At 41.3% G+C, this 18,431-nt stretch overlaps 1 protein-coding gene across 1 annotated transcript in view; it reads right to left on the bottom strand.

Annotated features, from left to right (window-relative positions):
- The window catches only part of EYA2 (EYA transcriptional coactivator and phosphatase 2), a gene marked incomplete at its 5' end in the record, with an annotated part of 85,542 nt that overhangs the window by 40,267 nt on the left and 26,844 nt on the right, over nucleotides 1-18,431 (bottom strand). Inside the window, 5 exons of the mRNA XM_082292564.1 lie at nucleotides 676-792; nucleotides 3,653-3,795; nucleotides 4,418-4,466; nucleotides 6,201-6,245; nucleotides 8,045-8,163. Coding sequence (XP_082148690.1) covers nucleotides 676-792; nucleotides 3,653-3,795; nucleotides 4,418-4,466; nucleotides 6,201-6,245; nucleotides 8,045-8,163 — 473 coding nt within the window. The remainder of the gene's footprint in view (nucleotides 1-675; nucleotides 793-3,652; nucleotides 3,796-4,417; nucleotides 4,467-6,200; nucleotides 6,246-8,044; nucleotides 8,164-18,431) is intronic.

Below are 18,431 nucleotides of genomic sequence, written 5' to 3'. Positions count from 1 at the left end.
CAAAGTGACAGACTTGATCTCTCCCCCCTTCCACAGCTTCTACAAGAGTTTGGGAAAGCCATGCAATTCCTCTTTGTTTTTCCAACCCTTGGAAAATCTCACAGGGGAGGACAAAGCCAAGGCACAGCTTTATCTTCGTGTGCATTCGTCTCTCCTAAAGCAGAATCACTCTCATTTTTTTAGTATCAAAGTACCAGCTTTTTAAAAAAAAATAGTTGGGAGAATATACAGCAGTTTAAGCACAGAGCAGCTTGTTCAGGTCAGCACAAGGCATAAAGAAGCATAATATTGACAGGACTGTTTACATGAAGTGTAAAACCACCTTTGTTTTGCTTCCATCAGAATGCAGGAATCCACACTAACACAACAATCCCAGGTATGCAGTCACAGAACTAATTAAAAAAGAGAAAACACAGTTTCTGCAGAAACACAAAGCTTATATTGATCATAGGTGAAATTCTGCTAGGACATAATACTGTTAAAGCCAGTCCCTCAGCCAGAAATCAATGTCTTGATGAGCAAAACAGATCAACCAGAGACTTACCTCCTTCCCTACGCTGACTGCCTCACCTACAAGCTTTCCACAGTAACTGCAGGAGGAGAACTGGCCCAGCATGGGGCTGTGGGATTCTGAGTGCCCACAGCACACGCTGCCAGGCACTGGGCTGCACTCACCGTGCATCTGGTACGTGTACGGGGCCTGTCCCGCCGTCGGGGTGCTGAAGCTGGAGCCATAGCTGAGAAATCCACCCTGTCCTGGGGAGTGGCTCAGGCTGTCCTCTGTTTTAATGCCTTTGGGGTACACAGTGGGAACCAAGAGCAGAACATGAGTGCTTGTCATATGAAGATGTAAAAAAGCAAGTGTAGGAATTAACAAATTTTCAGCTGGATTTTAACCTAATAAACTCTTTTTTTTTTTTTTCATTTTCTTTTACACACACACACACACACACACAAATATATATATGTATGTTTAACTATTTGCATTTCCCAAACAGGTCTCTTAACAGCCAAACAAACTCATCACAAATAGTATTTGAGTCACCTACATCCTGTATCCACACCCAAAAGCACTTTTGCTAAGATAGGTAAACACAAATAATGTTGTTTTCAAAAACAATTTCTGAACATATAGTTTTGTTATAAAATTGAAGAAACTCACTGACTCATAATTTTTCCGAAGAGTTATCAGATGCAGAAAATGATTAACAATGGAACAGGACCTTCAGCAAAATAACCTCAAGATTTCTGTTCTCAAAAGAGTTATTTTTTACTTGCATTATATTTTCAGCTTTCATATCAAAACATTTATTGGCAAGTCCTACAGGAGGGTTATCATCTACTCAGTTAGATAGAACATACAGTTCAGGAACAATAGGTAAGCCCTGAAGCCACAAAAATCTTTTCATTTCTAAAACCAGGCAATTAAACTGACAATTTATAGGGGGAACAACAATAGCTGAATTAAACATTGCAAGATGAAACCCTTGCTGGTAATGAAAGGGGTTGATATTTTATTCTGAGATGCTGCTGAGATTGTACAGCTGTATTATTAAAATAAACAGCTCAAAGGTGCAACATATTATGAACCCTTTGGGTGTGATCCTTCCCTCCTTTGCATCCTATTTGCACAACAAAAAATGGCCATTGGACACATCCTGGGCGCTGGGATTAAACAAAGACCCTGCTGATGTTTGGGCCTTGGATTTACACACTTTCCAGGCTGCTGTCAGCTTTTAGCACGTGGAGGCAAACTGGCCAAAAGACAAGTTGAGTTCAGGTGCCTTTCCCCAAACATGCTGCTCTCTAGCTTAACGAGTCTTCGAAGCAACAAGTCTGTGCTCGCTCAGGTTTGGAATAAGTCCTCCCAGATAATGTTTTCTCTAATAGAAATCACTTATTTTAGCTTTAGGTGAGAAGAACTGCAATGCAGTTTGAGTACAAGTTTGTAACAAGACGACTGTGAAAGGCAGGAAGTTTATTTGGACTCTTAGGGGACATGTGCTGGTGCAAGTGTGTGGCTTCATCACTGCTGGGGAAGAGAAGTGTGTGCAGAGAAGCCCCTCTTCCCAACATCCTGTGCTTTTCAATTCCATCAGCACTCCAGCGTTCAACCTACCCCAGTTACAATCAATCTTCAGCGAATGGGCCTCTTTGGAAGCCTAAAAATTGTTGTCAGACAGCAAAATAACTTAGCACCAAATTAATTTCCACATAATGTTCTGTTTTGTCTAGAAACTGGCCCAGTTTTATTTTTTGTGCCTAAAAACAATACTGCCTCATTGTTCTTGGTTGTCAGCCAGGTGGAGTTTTTCATATGCTGTGTTGAGTATCTTAAAGAGGGTGTATGGGCTGGGGGAGGGAAACCACTGCTCAAGGATGCTAAGAGGTCACCCACAGGATTTATAAGCAGCATATGGGCCTGACACATGTATGCCCTAAAGCCTCCAGGCAGTAGCAAATGGCTCTACTTTCACCTGCTCTAACAGGACAACTGTTCAGAGTTTTCCTTGGAAGTCAGCCAGCTGATGCAAACACACAAATAGCTCCAGGAAAGGGTCTCAAAACATTCCTCTCATCATCCTGGTAGAGTTTTGGCTCTGCTAAGGCCACTTCCCCAGCCTTCCAGCCTGCTGCACTAAATTTCCCTTCAGTAAAAGCTTTGTCAATGTCTGTATAAAAACTTCGTTGGGAAGAGATACTGTATCTGCCAAGTAAATGAAGGTGTTTAAGAGCACAAGAGAGAAGAGGAGTGGAAACAAAACTATGAAGCCATCTTAACAGCGCAAGACTCAGCCCTCATGGGAGTAGCCAGAAGTAAGAAGCCCAAAGCTTTCTGTTAAAGAGCTGTACCTAAACAAGAGCAACATCTCTGTGGTCTTTAGGAGTGGAAAGAACTTTAAGCTTCCTCAAGAGCTCAGTATTCCCATGCAGAGCTTGAGGACACTTAAGGCATGGTTTACCAGGCATTTCTCTGTCAGGAGTGCTGGTTTAATTAGTTCCCTGTGCGAATCCCCCAGCTGCTCCTGCCCAGCACTGTCTCCCCACAGCTGTTGGCAAGGCTGTGCAGAAAAGCAGGGAACAAAGCTGACTGGGGTTAGAAATGTTGACTGCACGTGTATGTCCATTTAAACACAAAGTGTCTTCCAAAACCAATGTACTCTGTAACATTTCACCCATGCCTTACTCTGCTCTGCATTTTGGTTCTTCTATAGTAATAGACACAAAATTTTTCTCAAAGTAGCTTGTGTCATTGAGACTTCAGGAAGAACCAAGGAAGGCAAAGTATGGTTTTCATAAATACCATATTTAGTGTACTTTGTCCTGACAGGGAATCATGGGAACACTCACCAGCTACTACTAAGCAGCACATCCTACTGAACCTAAATTTATCATATCCTACTGCTGACTGTCTCCAAACTTACCTAGCTGTAAAAACATAACCCATGATATGAAGAGCTGATAGGTAGTTCAAAGTAAACCTAACATTTTTAAAGTCAGACCTTCCTCTAAACCTGAGAAGAGAATGTTGCTAAGACACAAATGACACTTCACTCTAAAGCTTAAAGACTTCAAAGATATTTTGCTAGCTATATTTGGCTATATTTTGAGGACAATGTCCTCACAGGTACCATGACTCTGGAGTACTCACTGTAGGAGGGTATTCCATAGGGCTGCCCTGGGGGAGGATAGGCAGTGTATGCAGCAGCCTGCTGGATTCCCGGGCTGTACTGAGTCTGTCCATACGTTGCCATTGTGGGGAACGATGGAACTGTCACTATATGGGGATAATGTCTATTCAGAACAAGAAAACAGGAGGGTTTAAGGCAATAGTTAGTGTACATGATCTTCTAGAGCACAAGTAGAACAGTTCTAGACACCTTGCTAAAGTGACATCCAGCACAGGATGCTGAATATTTTGGGAACGTGGAATTGACTGGACTGAAGCAAAAGTTTGTTTCAGCACATGGCTCCTGATATGAGCTATCAGATTAAGGCACCTAAATGCATGGGGACTTTAAGACAGTGCAAGATAATATGCAAGTTAAAAATATAAAATAAAATTAACACTGATTTTTCATGTTTCATTTTGAATTTGACAAACAAGTGAGTGCGATGGGAAACCTCTGACATTTCCACACATCCTCTCTGTGGTCACTCATAAACACAACAATATTCAATCTGATAAGGTTTGGATTCCCAGAGGTACAAAAAGCACAGCTCACAGTACTGCAAACCTTATTTCACTCCATATCCAAGAAGATTAAGAACCAGCTACTTCACTGTGCCAGAGATGTGCAGGGGAACAGGTGGATGGGCTTAGGGCAGATGTTTTTTAAGGTGACAGAAGTCTGCACAAAATGGCTGTTCAGCAAAACACGGCTTTTAAATTACAGCACTTGGCACGAGCACTCACTTTGTGGTGTACAGATGGAGAGGACACTGCGGTGCTGCTTTGCTGCTGCCTGGAAAACAAAATTAAAGGGTCTTAGATTTTCATCATCTTCTGTTCTATGGCCAAGCTGATACAATTGTTTTTACCACTGCTGGTTTGAAAAAAATATACAGGAATCAAAAGACTTTTTTATTTAATATTCCCAAACTGAAGTAGGTAAGAAAGATACTCTCTGCCTAACAACAAATATAGATTTAGTTTTTAACTGAGGGTGATACCAGTTGATTGAACTACCAGTTTCTTCTTCTCATGGGACTGATATTAATCATGAAGCTGGGCTTTGAAGCAGTGACTCATATGCTGAAGGCCATAAAAGCCAATACTATGATTGCTGAAGTGATTTAAGCCCACTGCACATTTTGCTCTTTTGCTTTTTTTGGTACTCTCCTAGACCATGACTCACTTTCTTTAATGTCCATTAAAATATATAAAATAATAGCAAATATTAGAAATACAACATCATAAATCTCCTTTATTTGAATTTTTTGAGTTACCTATAGCATACCTTATTGAACTACCAGCAGTCAAAAAATAATTCAGCAGAAAACCTATCATACAAGTTATATGTGCAAGATGCCTTCTAATGGACCTTTGTGTCCTATAACAGCACCAAAGAAAACTGTGCTACCAGCTTTATTCAGATATAAATTAAGATTTACCTAATTAAAAACTAAAAAAAAAAAAAAAAAAGCTAAATTAAAACCTGCAAGATGCCTGCAAGTAGTACTGAAAACATCATACCAAAATACAACCATGTGTATTTTGCAGGTTGCCTCCACAGTGCCATCCAAACTTTGCTTATTGGTTCCTGGCTGGAGCTGCCATTAATTCAGCACTATAAATGCCAAAACTCTCTCACAATCATCAATAACGACATGAGGCACAACTGATTCAGCCTCTGTGTCTCCTGGCTGCATCAATGAACACACCAGAACTCCACATGTCTTCTCCACCCACCTTCAGTGACCAGAACAGCAAAACTTCCTTTGTTCAGACATTGGCCAATTGGCAAACTAAACATTTAAACCATTTTTCATTTAATGAAATATTAAAGTACATATGAAGTCTAAATACATGCAAATAGTCCTGTGGGTCTGGGTAACTTGTGCAATAAACATGGACGGAATGACCAAAAAGATTCAACATGCTGACATCTGAAATGTTTGTTCTTCCTGATTCAGACCTCTTTTGAAATTGTTCTTTTGTACACAACCCTTTTTCACAACATTTTACACAGCTTTATCATTTTACACTGTAACATGGAGATTACACCAAACTATTTTTAAAAACACTGCCATTTCACCTGGTAACTTTTTAGACTAAATATCAATAAAAATTGCATCATCATGAGTTCTTACTAAAAATATTAATTACTAGGTATCATTCTTTTTTTAGAATGTTAATTTATGTAATTAATGGTGAAACCTATACAGGCTTAATCACTAACAGGATCACCCTAATCACTGACAGAAACAAAACCAGAAAGACTCTTTCTTCAAACCCCTTCAACCCCCCAACACCTTAGAAAAAGTAAAACACACCTGCAACTCTACCTTGGTTTCTGTACATATAAAATGTGGTACAGTGACCTATTTCCCAAGCAACAGGCAGAGAGGTTTGGTTTAAAATACTGACAAAGGACAGCGATATACAAATGTACATATTATTGACAAAGGATAATGTTATACAAACTTATCTACTCACACTGAAAAAAGACTGGGTTTAAAACCAAAACTGGGCTCACCTGAGTCACCTTCAAACTCACTATGAAAAATTTCCTTTGACTTACCTGAAAGAAAACAGTTTAGAAAATTAGATTTTTAGACTGTGAAAACAAGTACTACACCATTTCTGTCTCTTTTGCAATGAATAAATAGACATTTTAGAATTAATTCCTTTAATTCGTAATTTTAATTACATCAAAAGTCCAGCAGAACAGTTTGAGCACAAGCCTCATTTCTTTTTCTCTTTGCAAGACATGACAGCTTCAAATTTTTTATTTTGGTACAGAGCAAATAAGTTTGCCAAGAACTTCAAGAAGGAATTTACTGCGTCTGAATATGCAATATGCTACTGTCATTGACAAGGCAGAGTTGATTCTACAGGCAAATTGTGCACTTGAAAATTATATTGATATAACTGCACATGGAAACAACAGGCCAGACAGCTACATGGACATCTAAATGAGTAAGTACTATGACTAGACTTGCTAAATTTAATACTGTATGTGTAATACAGAGCACAAATTTGTGTGCATTTATTACATTAAGAGCTCTGTCAGTCAAAGAATTGTCAAACACACAAGTATTTTCCTGTTCTTTGAATTAACAAGAAGTATTTTCAAGGGAAAGAGCACAATCTTGGTAGCACAGGGGATCATTCTGTAGCAAAAACACCGTAATATTTCTATAAGAAACAAATCAACATGAGCTGTCACTGGCAAACTGGTGCAGCTCCTGTGTCGGTTCTTATTTATATCACATAATAAAAAACCAGTTCCTGCACCAAGATGTTTACAAAATGATGTACTTAAAAATCATTTCTAGCTCTAATCTTTTGTGCAAACAGGAATGTTTAAAAGGATGTTTCCTTTAGGCTGTTACTCCTACTGCTCTTGTAAATAGGCACTCATGATGTACGTGATTTAATCACGCAATTCCTAATCCCTCAGCAAACATGCAAACAAAACATCTCCTGGGCTTCTAAGAGCCTATAAATGAAGGGTTAAATGTACTACTAAAACATAATAGCCAGTGCCTTTTCCTAACTCCCCTCTACCAGGAAGGCTGACAGATCCTTACCGCAGCAAACAATAGCTGGGATTGTACTAGCAAGAACTAGTTCAGCTGCATCACTTGCCAATAATTTTTTTAGCAGATTTAACATTCTTCTGTTTCCTTCACTTGAACAGTATGATGGGGTGAGGGGGGGGGAGAAGGAGGAGAGGAGATAAATTTCCATCAGAGCCTCAACCACTGAAAGAATTTGTCCCTGGTACCTGCCAAATATGAAACTCCAGAGCAGAGGCCAGCAGGGCTAACCATTTGGGGATGGCAGCAGCGATTTCAGAGCGATGCAAACTGGGGCACAGAGCTGCTTTGGCCAGGGATTTTCTGGCTGCTCAACACATTTCTGGGCCTGGGAGCCCCCAGAGCCCCCACCTTAACAGCAGCAGCAGCACAACCACCAAAGCCCAGGGCTCAGGTTCACACCACCCCTGGGGCTCCAGTGGGTCCAAGCAAAAACTACCAGGTCTACACAAAATATGGTTTACACCTGCAATTTTTCCAGTGGAACAAAAATCTACACATGCACGTGTGTACATGCAGGCACCAACTATACACAGATACATATTTACATATGAACTATTTCTATTCCATTTGCATTCAAGCCATTGTGGAACTAAAGGATTCGACCACAACTGGAGAGTCTACAAAAAAAAAAAAACCCTCAAAAATCTCAGTTGCTCACTACACTGTAGAACTAATTGCCAGAAGCAGAGGCGGTGCAGTGGCCAGCTCCCTTTAGTTCCATGTATACATATATGCTATCTTAAAGCAGCAAACAGTAAGCAGAAGAGCAGCCTACCTTCTATGTCATCTGGAGCCGTGGCATAAATGTGAGAAAGGTTAAGCTTCAGTCTGTCAGGGCACTCTCTATTTACAGTCAGACTGGGTGATATCACTAGATCTAGCATTTCCTTATACCTGAAGGAAAACAAAGGAAAAATACAATTTATTCATTAATTATGCATGCTTACTAATGATTCAATTTTTTTTCCCTAAGAGTATAAATATTAAAGCTGATTACCTAAACCCAGGCTTCATATAAATTCCACATAATAACATTCACTAAAGTTTTCATCAAAGGGAAATGCTGAATTAAAATGCAGTACTTGCTTCCTTGGAGATTACACCCATCTGATTAATGATTTCCTTTTCTTCCTGGATTTTGCCATACAAAAACTAAATTCCTGATCTCTCATATGCCATCAAAGCAAGAATACACACACCAGTGTCCAGCGAGGCTGCAGAACAGACTATTACAGGCTGAAAATGAAGCTGAGGGCAGTTAAGATCATTATCTAGTCTCACAAGGCAATGATGTTAGTACTGGTGACAGGGTCAGTTTACCAGGGGACACCCACACCAGGCACCCAGCTACAATGTCCTGGCCATTAGGTGGCAGTGATACAAGGACAGTCCCTTCCACACAAGCAACTAACTTGCAGGTTTTGGTTCAAGCCCAGAACAGATGATGAACAGAGAACTCTAAGGTTCTATGCCCTTCTTCGCTTTCCATGGCCACACAGAGCACAACCTTACTTCAGTTCCCTGGAAGTCACTGGATGGAATTAGGGCTATTAGGGCAAAGCATAACTGTGCTCTTGGACAGAGCAAGAGCAGCTGGGGCAGAGGGAATAGGGTGGTGAGTAGATCCAAGGCACCTGGCTGCAGCCTGCTCAGGCTCCCCTTCCCTCGTCACTGAAGTGCCGCCTGCCGAGGCAGCTGGCACATCCCTGCTCCCAGGCTGGCACCTTCCTGAGCTGGACTATACAGGCAGTAGGTGGTATGGCAGCAACTGGCTGGTAACAACCCACAGCACACCTAAAACATCGTGAAGTTAGAGAAAGCAGCACATAAACCTGAAATCTTCAGGCTTCTGCAATACCAATCTATGTGCTCCTGGGAGAGGCCAAGAGGTTTGCTTTGATTTTCTGTTTAAATACCACTCTATGGCTTTACCAGCTTTGAGAAACAGAAAACCACATACCTTTTTATCTGAACCTCCCCAATTCCTTTAACAAAGCCTGCAAGTCCCTGTGGGGGAGGGCAAGTATTGTTAAGAACAGGCACAAACCAGATCAAGTATTTCACCTGTAACTAAACAGCAAAGACCAAAGCTAAGTTCATTTTCACTTTCTCACCTAACAGCTGCCCAGACAGAAAAAGCATGAACCCTCTGTGAATTCAAAGGACTACCAAAAACAGGTATGAAGAGGCATAACCATGTACAGTGTCCACAACCCCAGTCCTCCTTTCTCCAAGTGGTATCAGGGATCTGTCTGCCTCCTTTGGAAATCCACATGGGTGTGTGCATTCTCATCACCAACACAGCCTCAAGTCCAGAGGCTGGTAAAGGCTTCCCAAATATGTGCCATGAAGGAGACCTTATGAATGACCAGTGTGGTAGAAATGCAGTACTCTGGATCCAACACTTGTGTCATTCCTGGTCCCCAAGTGCTACCTGCTACAGATTTGCTAAGGAAACAAGACCAGCATAAAAATCAGTGTTGCTCTGCAGCAGTATCTTTGTTGCTAGTGAGTCTCGAAGGGTTACACCTTCAGAGGTGTCCCCATAAGAGGAGCACACCTGCCTCCCCCCCTTCCTGCCTTACAGACAAACTGAAAATGCAGATGCACAGGGGCCACCAATTGTGTCCACAGCCAGTGGCCGTGCCACCAACCGCGTGGAAACGCAACAAGGAGTCAGATGGCGTGCAAGGATACAAAAAACAGTCCCCAGGTGTAAAAAATCCTACCCAAGGGACACAGTCCAGTGACAGAGCTGAAAAAACAATCCATAACTCCTCACTCAACTCAGAACACAGCTCATGAGAGGCTTCACTCAGCCCTCACAGCACTGGAGGAAGTTACGCTCCATCTGGCACCGAAGCACAGACTGTAGGGCAGTAAGGGATGGTCACAGCCCTTCTTCTGCACACTGAGCTTATGACAAAGCTTCTCCTCCTGAAACGCCTCATCTCACTCTTTTGCTGGCACAGCCAGGCTGCCACAGAGAAAATGCTCAGGAAGAACTTTGTGTTGCTCCTCAGTGGGCTGGAACAACGTGTCACCTACAAGCTATGGCTCTCTGAAAAGCAGCAGGGTGGGAAGGTGCTTTTTTCCCAGAGGAATTAGTTTATTTAAATCCACTGGCACCCAATCAAATTTTGTCTGCATGGCTGAGAAGTAGGGCTCCATTTTATCCACCCTAAACACCATCTCATTTCTTTTCTCCTTACTTCCTTGGTGTTACACCTGAACTGAGGGAAAGCACTGCTGTCCCAGATCCTGTCAAGCTGGGGTTGTTCCACCTTGTTTCTCAGATAACACATGCCCTTCAGCATAATCCAAACCCCCATCACTCATGACACTGCCCAGGCTGTTGCCAAGTGAACAGGAGCAGATGTTTGAAGGGAAATGATCTTTTATAGTGATTAATGCACTTTAATTACATCATTGTTCAGGGATTTCATTAGCTACTCTCTGCCTGATGATTTTTCTACTGGTTTTGTTCTGTTCACTTTTGTATTCACAAAGCCACATCATATTTTCCTGTATTTATTCTATAACATTTTCCTGTGCTTTTTTTCAGCTCTCATTTTTCTTTAGAGTATGTATTAGTTGCATGTACAAACAGGTAACTTTTCACAGAACTGCCTGTCTGGTTGTGCATGTCATGTATGTGTGCTGTTAGTGCCTTTGCCCATTTTGCACGCACCATTTACTGATTTAGTCATGTGCATTTCTTGCCGATGGACTTCCTGACAAGAGTTTCTGAAATTCCAGTTTTAATGATGGCAAGCTACAGAAAATAGTCAAATAATGGAACAGGGCTGGTATTTAACACAGTAAATGACATGCTGGAGCGCAACTTAAGAAAATATCAGGTCTTTGTTTTCTTTTTAGAGCAAAAACATTTTCTGGCTTAAGCAGTGTACAGTAAATCAGTAATAAAGTTTGCTGAATGTGAGCTTTTATTAAAACCAGTGATGGCAGCATCTAGCATGCAGGGCTGACAGACATCTGGAAGAGCTTTTGGCTTCTATAATTAAGAAGAACCTTGTGTGAATTTGTTGCTCAGCTTTTCCATTAGAATCCCCTACTCAAACCCCAGTATTTTGCCCTGAAAGTTAGCCCACAAAATCTCTGCCAAAAACAAAAACTTTTTTCTAATGTTTAGGAAGGAAAAAATAGAAATAGAGGTATTTTTTTCAGTCATGATGAAGCTAGGAATGCCAGATCAAACAATTTAAGGTTTCAGATTTTTGACTGAGATGCTGGGGCAACTGGGAAATCACATATTCTTTCACAGTGATGTTTTGAAGGCAGTGATTCCAGACCCCAAGTCAAGACAGTCAAATGTGTGCTGAAGATCAAACTCCTGCGTGATCTCATCTCTCTCCAGCAAAGTACTCAAAGATGGGTGTAAGTGCAATGCCAAGGAGGGACCTGGTGTGCAGACTGAGTCTGCAAGGTGATGAGAATTCCACGGGTCGTATTTTGAAAGGATGGAACAGGAAACCACCGTGGTATCGTGGGCAGATGGAACCACACCACAGCTCTGCCCAGCACAGCTGACAAGCCAGAAGGCACCAGCAACAGAGGAAGGGGTCTCCTTCCAAAGCTTGCAGCTCTGCTGCACAGGGATAACTTCAATCCTCTCTCAGTCTGCCCTCACTCGTTATTAGCATCCTCCCCACAACGCACTAAACGCATCTCAGGACCACGGGCACTTCCACCCTCACTGTGGAGGCAGTGGACTTGTGCCTGGCAGTCTGCACTTTTCACTCATCTCTACTCCGTTTCTAGGGTGAGACGACAGAATTCTGGCTTCAATATGTACGTGAATGGTAGAAAAAACGTTCAAAGGAGAACTTTCAGGGCATTTTCACTAAATAAGACACCTGGGCAGTATGAGGTACCAGGGTAAACGCAACGGCCAAGTGATTAAGAGATTTCAGAGGGAATATGTGCAATGAAGAGCAGAGCATTTTCCCCAAAATGACAGCAGTCTGCAGGAGGGCATTTGAGCAACAGAAAGGACAGTTGGGAGTAAAATACACTTTGGGGGGGGGGGGGAAAGCTGGCATGGGTGTGGGAAAAAAGGAGAATGAGCTCTGCATCTGTCATCAGTGAAGGAGCTGAAGAGTTAGGAGCCCTGCAGGTGAAAAAGAACTCCTCCCCTTGAGTAAAACCTGCCAGATCCTACAGTGGAAAAGACAAGTACTTCAAGGGAGTGAGAAACTGCAAAAAGTTTGTCCATGAGGGGAGGGGTAAATATAGAAATTCTGCTCCCTGCAAAAATCCCATGCAATTATCTTCTCAAGAATTTTTACTTGTGTCTGGATGGAGGCCAAATACAAGCTTAAACCACCAGATCTTCCTAAACATATGCATATGCCAACACAGAGCCCTAGGCAGGAGTGGTACAAGCCAAGTCCTCTGTTTTCAGCTTTGCTGGGAAGGGGAGGAGTAGAGACAGAGATTGCAGCTGAATGGTAAGAGTAACATTTTTGTCTTGCTTCCATGACTTTATCTGGTTTTAATTAGTTGATCAACTGCTTTCATCTTTCTATCCTCCTAAAAAACGGTGCAGATTGCTAAGAAGTACTTTATGACACCAGTGGTACTCGTCATTAAAAAGACAACAGTCTGATTCCCCAGTTTATTTCAGAAGTGAATCACATACAAAAAAATCTGAAGATGGTTTTCTCACCCTCTGATTCAGAGAAAACAAACAAAACCCATCCCAGTCCTAAAAAGTTTGGGTTTAATTCATTCCTAGGAAATACAAGATTAATTTTTTTCCCCATATGGATAAAATTTTCAAAAGCACCTGCTATGTCTCATTAATTTTCATTGGGAATTAAGACTTCTACTGTTTTAACTCCATGGGAAGCATAGTAGCTTAGGCAGCATTGCCAGGACTTTTGGTTGCAAAATTCTGCTCCCAATTTTACTTTGCTCCTGTACAAAAATAAAGGAATCATTCATAAGCAAAGAAAACAGTATTATCTTGCAGCTACCTTCCACATGGTATAATCATAGGGAATCTCCCACACTGAAGATTTTGGCTACTTCTATCCACACATTTCAAAAGCAGAGGAAAGTAATTTCATTTCCTCTGTCAGTACATTCCTCCCCACACTGTTTGGACACTCTTCTCTCGATCTATAATAGATTCTTTGTTCCATTTCAAAAACTCAAAAATGCTTCAGCAGGTGAAAACCACGATCCTCTTTTCTCTTTTATAATGAGTCTTAGTTCATCCACAAGTACATCTGATAGATGTATGCAGGAAAAGCCTGAACAGGCATGAAGTGAAACCTGGGCTGGCACTAATGCTCGTGGCCAAGACTGACAGTACAGCCTCGATGACAAGATATCCTTTCAAGGTGACCTGCAGGGCAGATGCCTCGGGCTGTTTATATTCCTGAGAGCTGCTTTTTACTGATGTAATTGCACAATAAAAGCAGCAGTACTTGTCTGGATTTATCATTGCCCAGCCTGTTTCAGACACAAAAGAAAGAGAACTCCTTAGTACAGCTGTAGCACAGCCCCTGGGGTGAGGATACAGAGCTGCATTAGCTTCCAGCACATATTATCTCAGGCTAAGGATGAAAACAAGAGAAACAAGACAAAAGTTACTGTGATAGATAAGGAAAATAATGGTGTGGGTTAACATTAAGATTTTCAAATTCCTTTTGTTTTTAAAAAAATGTGTTAATTCTAAACAAGCTTAAGAAAAATAACTGAGAAAAAATAACAAAATAGACCAATTATTTCACACTTCTGAAACCACTATTGTTTAAAAATAACCAGAGTATTCCATCGGCTTTAAAATCTTTCCCCACATGGTTTCTGTGTTTTGTCTTTTTTTTTTTTTTTTTTTTTTATGAGACAGTTTTTTTATCAAAATTTTACTTTCACTGGAAGTTCTCTGTCTTGCTCTAACCCATAGACCAGAGAGTAAAAAAGCAGACGAAAATTCCTGTCTCATGAATTTTTTGGGCCAAATTCACTTTTCTTTTTTTTTTTTTTTTGAAAGGAAAGTCAGCCTTAAGATTTTTGAGTGCTTGGAACTGGCACAAGTAATTGCATGCCTTGTTTCCCTGGAAGTCCTGAATTTCCAGAAGCATTGACTTGGTTTCACCAGGCTTCATCACCTGCTATTGCAGTCTGCTTTTCAATGATTTTTCTTTAAATACACTGTTTCTTTTTTGTCTCAGACCTGTTAGTTAAAAAAAAAAAAAGTACAGTGTCTTCATAGAAATAAATGTAAATAAATTCCTCCTCCCAGCTAGACTTCACTACTGGCTTCTCCAGGCACTCTTTTTCTGATCCTCCCCTGCAGACACAGAAGAGATGGAGATGAAAAAGGGGGATGAGCTGGGCTGTGATCCCCCTGCATCTCCTGTGATTAACACGGGAAGAGATGGAAGGAAGACAGAGCAGGGGAAGCAGCAACATTTTCTGGCTGAGCAGTCCACAGTAAAGGGGATTCAGTGCACATAAAACCACACGAGACAAGGCACCTTCACCACTCATTCTGAAAGCACACTCTAAGAGGCAGCCTGAAAATCTGAGTGAGCTCATGATGGGGTTCACACCACAGAGTTTCAACCTGGCAGCCTGACCAGAAATACATCATGACACTGGCTGGAGTCATTGGGTCTTTTAAAATTCATTTCAACAACAGTATTTCACTTATTCTAAGTCAAAATGAGAAAGCAGAATTTTTCACAATGCCTTTTTTTTTTTGGTCTATTGGCCCTATTTGCTAAGTGGAGCAACACTTACTTGCCAAAGCATAAAATTACTCAGGTCTCTTCCTGTGAACAAGCAAGTACCAAACAGATCAGGCCACACTGATAAAGAAACACTATGAGCTTACAGCCTACAGTGATTTGAAATATAAAATTGTACCTGTATGCATACATACAAATGTACATAAATAATCTCTTTCGGCTTCCACATTCCTCTTTGACATTCACAAGCTTTTTAATTCCATCACACCTCTTCCTACTCAGATCCCCCAGGCATGCAAGGGCTGCATGTGACTGCAGAAAACCACTCCAGCAGCTCCAGCTGCAGAATTGGGGCCCATAATGCAAAATAACTGATTCCAGAGTTGGGGCTTTCCAAACCAAGGGCTGCAGAGTCCAGCTCATGACACTTGGCACTATTTAGGCACCTCTTTCCACTTTGAAGAACTATACTTTTTACTCCTTCTCCTCAGAATCACAAGGGCTAAAACCACACATAAATATAAATATAAATATAAATATAAATATAAATATAAATATAAATATAAATATAAATATAAATATGCAATTGGAGTTTATTCCCCTCACTCAGTTTTCTGCTTTCTCCTCACATGTTGTGGTGAGTAAAGAGCAGCATCTATGTTTGGACATGAAACTCTGGTCTTACCAGCAAAAAACTCATTCTTGGGTGTGTGTGTTTGCAAGGCCTTATTTTGTAAAACATTTGCATCAACACACTGTAACATAAAGCAATTACATAAGCAAAATTAAGCATCCAGACAGTACTTCAGCTCTACCACACCTGGATGAAGCAGAGACAATACAGCACAAACATCACAGAAAAAAAACCCATCTGCTTCAAACAGTAGTGGAAAATCACAAATAGAAAACAGAGCTTTCCTCGCCCACCTGCGGAGCCTTGGGCACACCTGCCCAGATGCCAGTGGCATGAGAGAAACTACTTTTAGGCAGTAATTTTTGTAAAACTAACTATTCAATGTGGCAAGTAATGACTTCCCTGAAACTCTATTTAATGCAGCAGGACAAGACAAATCACAAGTTGCATAGGGCTTGGGAGGGAAAGCACCTCACACAGCTGGAGCTGCAGGGCAACAGGAATTCTATCACTGCACAGTTTAATGCAGTCAAAATTGGCCATCAGCTGGAACGAGTGCCAAGGGGAAACATTTTCCAAGAAGTTTAGAATATTTATGCCACCCACATCCTAACAAAAACCTCCTCATTCAAAAGGTAGCGATGCATCATTCATGAAGCTTCCCCAACCCTCAGAGTGAGAGCAACCTGGTCGAGTGGAAGGTGTCCCTGCCCATCGCAGGGAGGCTGGAACAAGATGATCTTTAAGGTCCCTTCCAACCCAAGCCATTCTACGATTCTGTGATGTTCCCACAAAAAGATCAATGTATTAGAAAATACTTGCTCATGCCACTTGAGAAGTAATACTCATTAAAATCCACAGGTAATCACGTGCAGGAGAAAGTGCTGCTCACTCACACAGGAACAGTTCTCACAGACAACACAATGAGATTAATTCTGCCATAGAGAAATAGCAGATCAAACCCTGGTCTGAGACTCAGAAAACCTGGGCTTTTCTCCCTACTCTGCCCCAGTAACTCAGCTGATTCCTAGGCAAGTCCTTCGTGCCACCGCTGTGCTTCCTGACCTTTGTGTGTCTTCCCTAGAGAAGCTGCAGGACAAGTGCTCCTCTTCTATGCATGTGAAGCATTCACCAGTGCAATGGTGACCTACTCTCTGTGAGACCTCCAGGCATTGCAGTACTAAATAAACAGCAATAACAAAAAAAAAAAAAAAAAAAAAAAATATATATATATATATATATATATAAAACAAAAATTTCCCATGGGCTGCAGTTTATCTTGAAGTAACACAGGGCAGCTCCTACTGAGTTATTCCAATCACTATGACATTGGGTAAGTTTCTCAGGACTGTGTTAAGGCTTCTGTAAAACTGGGAACTACAGTATAAATTGCCAATTAAGCTCTTTTTAGGGGCTGAAAAGTGCTCTGAAATCTTTAGGTGAAATCTGTTACACTGCTATAGTATTGATATCCATGCCAATGAATAATGACCAACGTGAACATGAGACAGCCAAGAAGGAGGCGAGGCACGAGAGCTGTCCTTCAGGGCATGTTCTCTCACTATTTTTGGTCCAAAAGCTCTCCATTCCCAGACTATGAGAATATCTTCACCATTTTGATTTACTTCTCAAACCTGTCAGAGTCCTGCAATGGCTCCAGCAACCCACTAAGAAAGGTAGGGCTGCCCCTTTACAACAGGCCTGTGTCAGCACCTCTGTTCTCAGCCTGTAAAGGAGGAGCACTTGGGGAATAATAATTCAGAAAGAGCTATGGGAAAAGAACTATGAAATGTAAGTTAGCAAAAGGACTTTGGATGTGAGGGAAAAGTCTAGCATAACAGCACAGGTGAGGCTGGAGTGAGAATGACGTACTCTCTCCTTGGTTAAATCCCTCAAGTCAGACTTTCTCCGAGCAGAAAAAGACTGTTGTGCGTGTAGAAGGTTGGAAGAATCTCTGATTGCCTCGTTTTCCTTATCAATAAAAGAGCAGTGATGGTGATAAGATTATGGCACTTCTGAATAGAACTGCTCTGTTAGTGCTACCATTTATGGAAACACCAGATACACAAAGTTTAGACCATTCTGTGATCAACAGTGAATCTGTGGCTGGGTCATTTTCAAACACGGTGAGTCAAACTAACTAATCCCCGTAATATAACAAGAGCTGCCCCCTCCTTTTGATGCTGCTTAACACACTCTTCTCCATAAATGTTGTAGGCAAAGCTTGTCCAGCACTACTGCAACTGCTACGAGGGCACTGCAAATGCAGGAGCTCATTCAGTACCATTTAACCCTGAAGCTGCTTCCCAAACGCACGGCCTGGATGAGGAAATCCAGCCGTACTCTGATATACTTTCCCTGATTAGATATGAAGTAAGTCAGATTACCAGTCTGGTTTTAGTGAATATTGTGGTTACATAAATCAAATTCACAAACTTCTAATATTCCCTTGAACACAATCCTTTCTCTTTGAGAAGAGCAGAAGATAGTCCTGGAAGAGTGGCTATCATCCAGCTGAACTTCAAGAAGTTATCCTTCCCTGCTCTTCTTCATGGATATAACTAAAGCCACCTCTTCCCTCCATTTTTGACTCTTAAAAAAATAAAAATCAAATGTCATTATGAATAATACTTCTGTAGTGAAAGGTGGTTAACTTCACCAGTAGGAATACTGAAATGTCAATTTTTTTGTTCCTGTATCTAAAACTGGAAGGCTCAAAAGGGATACTCTGAACCAAGAGATTCAGGCTGACAAAGGCAGTTTATAGATGAAATTTCTCATTTTAAAGAGCTACAGCACAACAGCAG

Source organism: Coloeus monedula (assembly GCF_965178545.1).
Source record: "Coloeus monedula genome assembly, chromosome: 17".
Taxonomy (NCBI): Eukaryota; Metazoa; Chordata; class Aves; order Passeriformes; family Corvidae; genus Coloeus; species Coloeus monedula.
The sequence above is the reverse complement of the archived record's forward strand: the minus strand, read 5'-3'. Positions and strand labels throughout refer to the sequence as shown.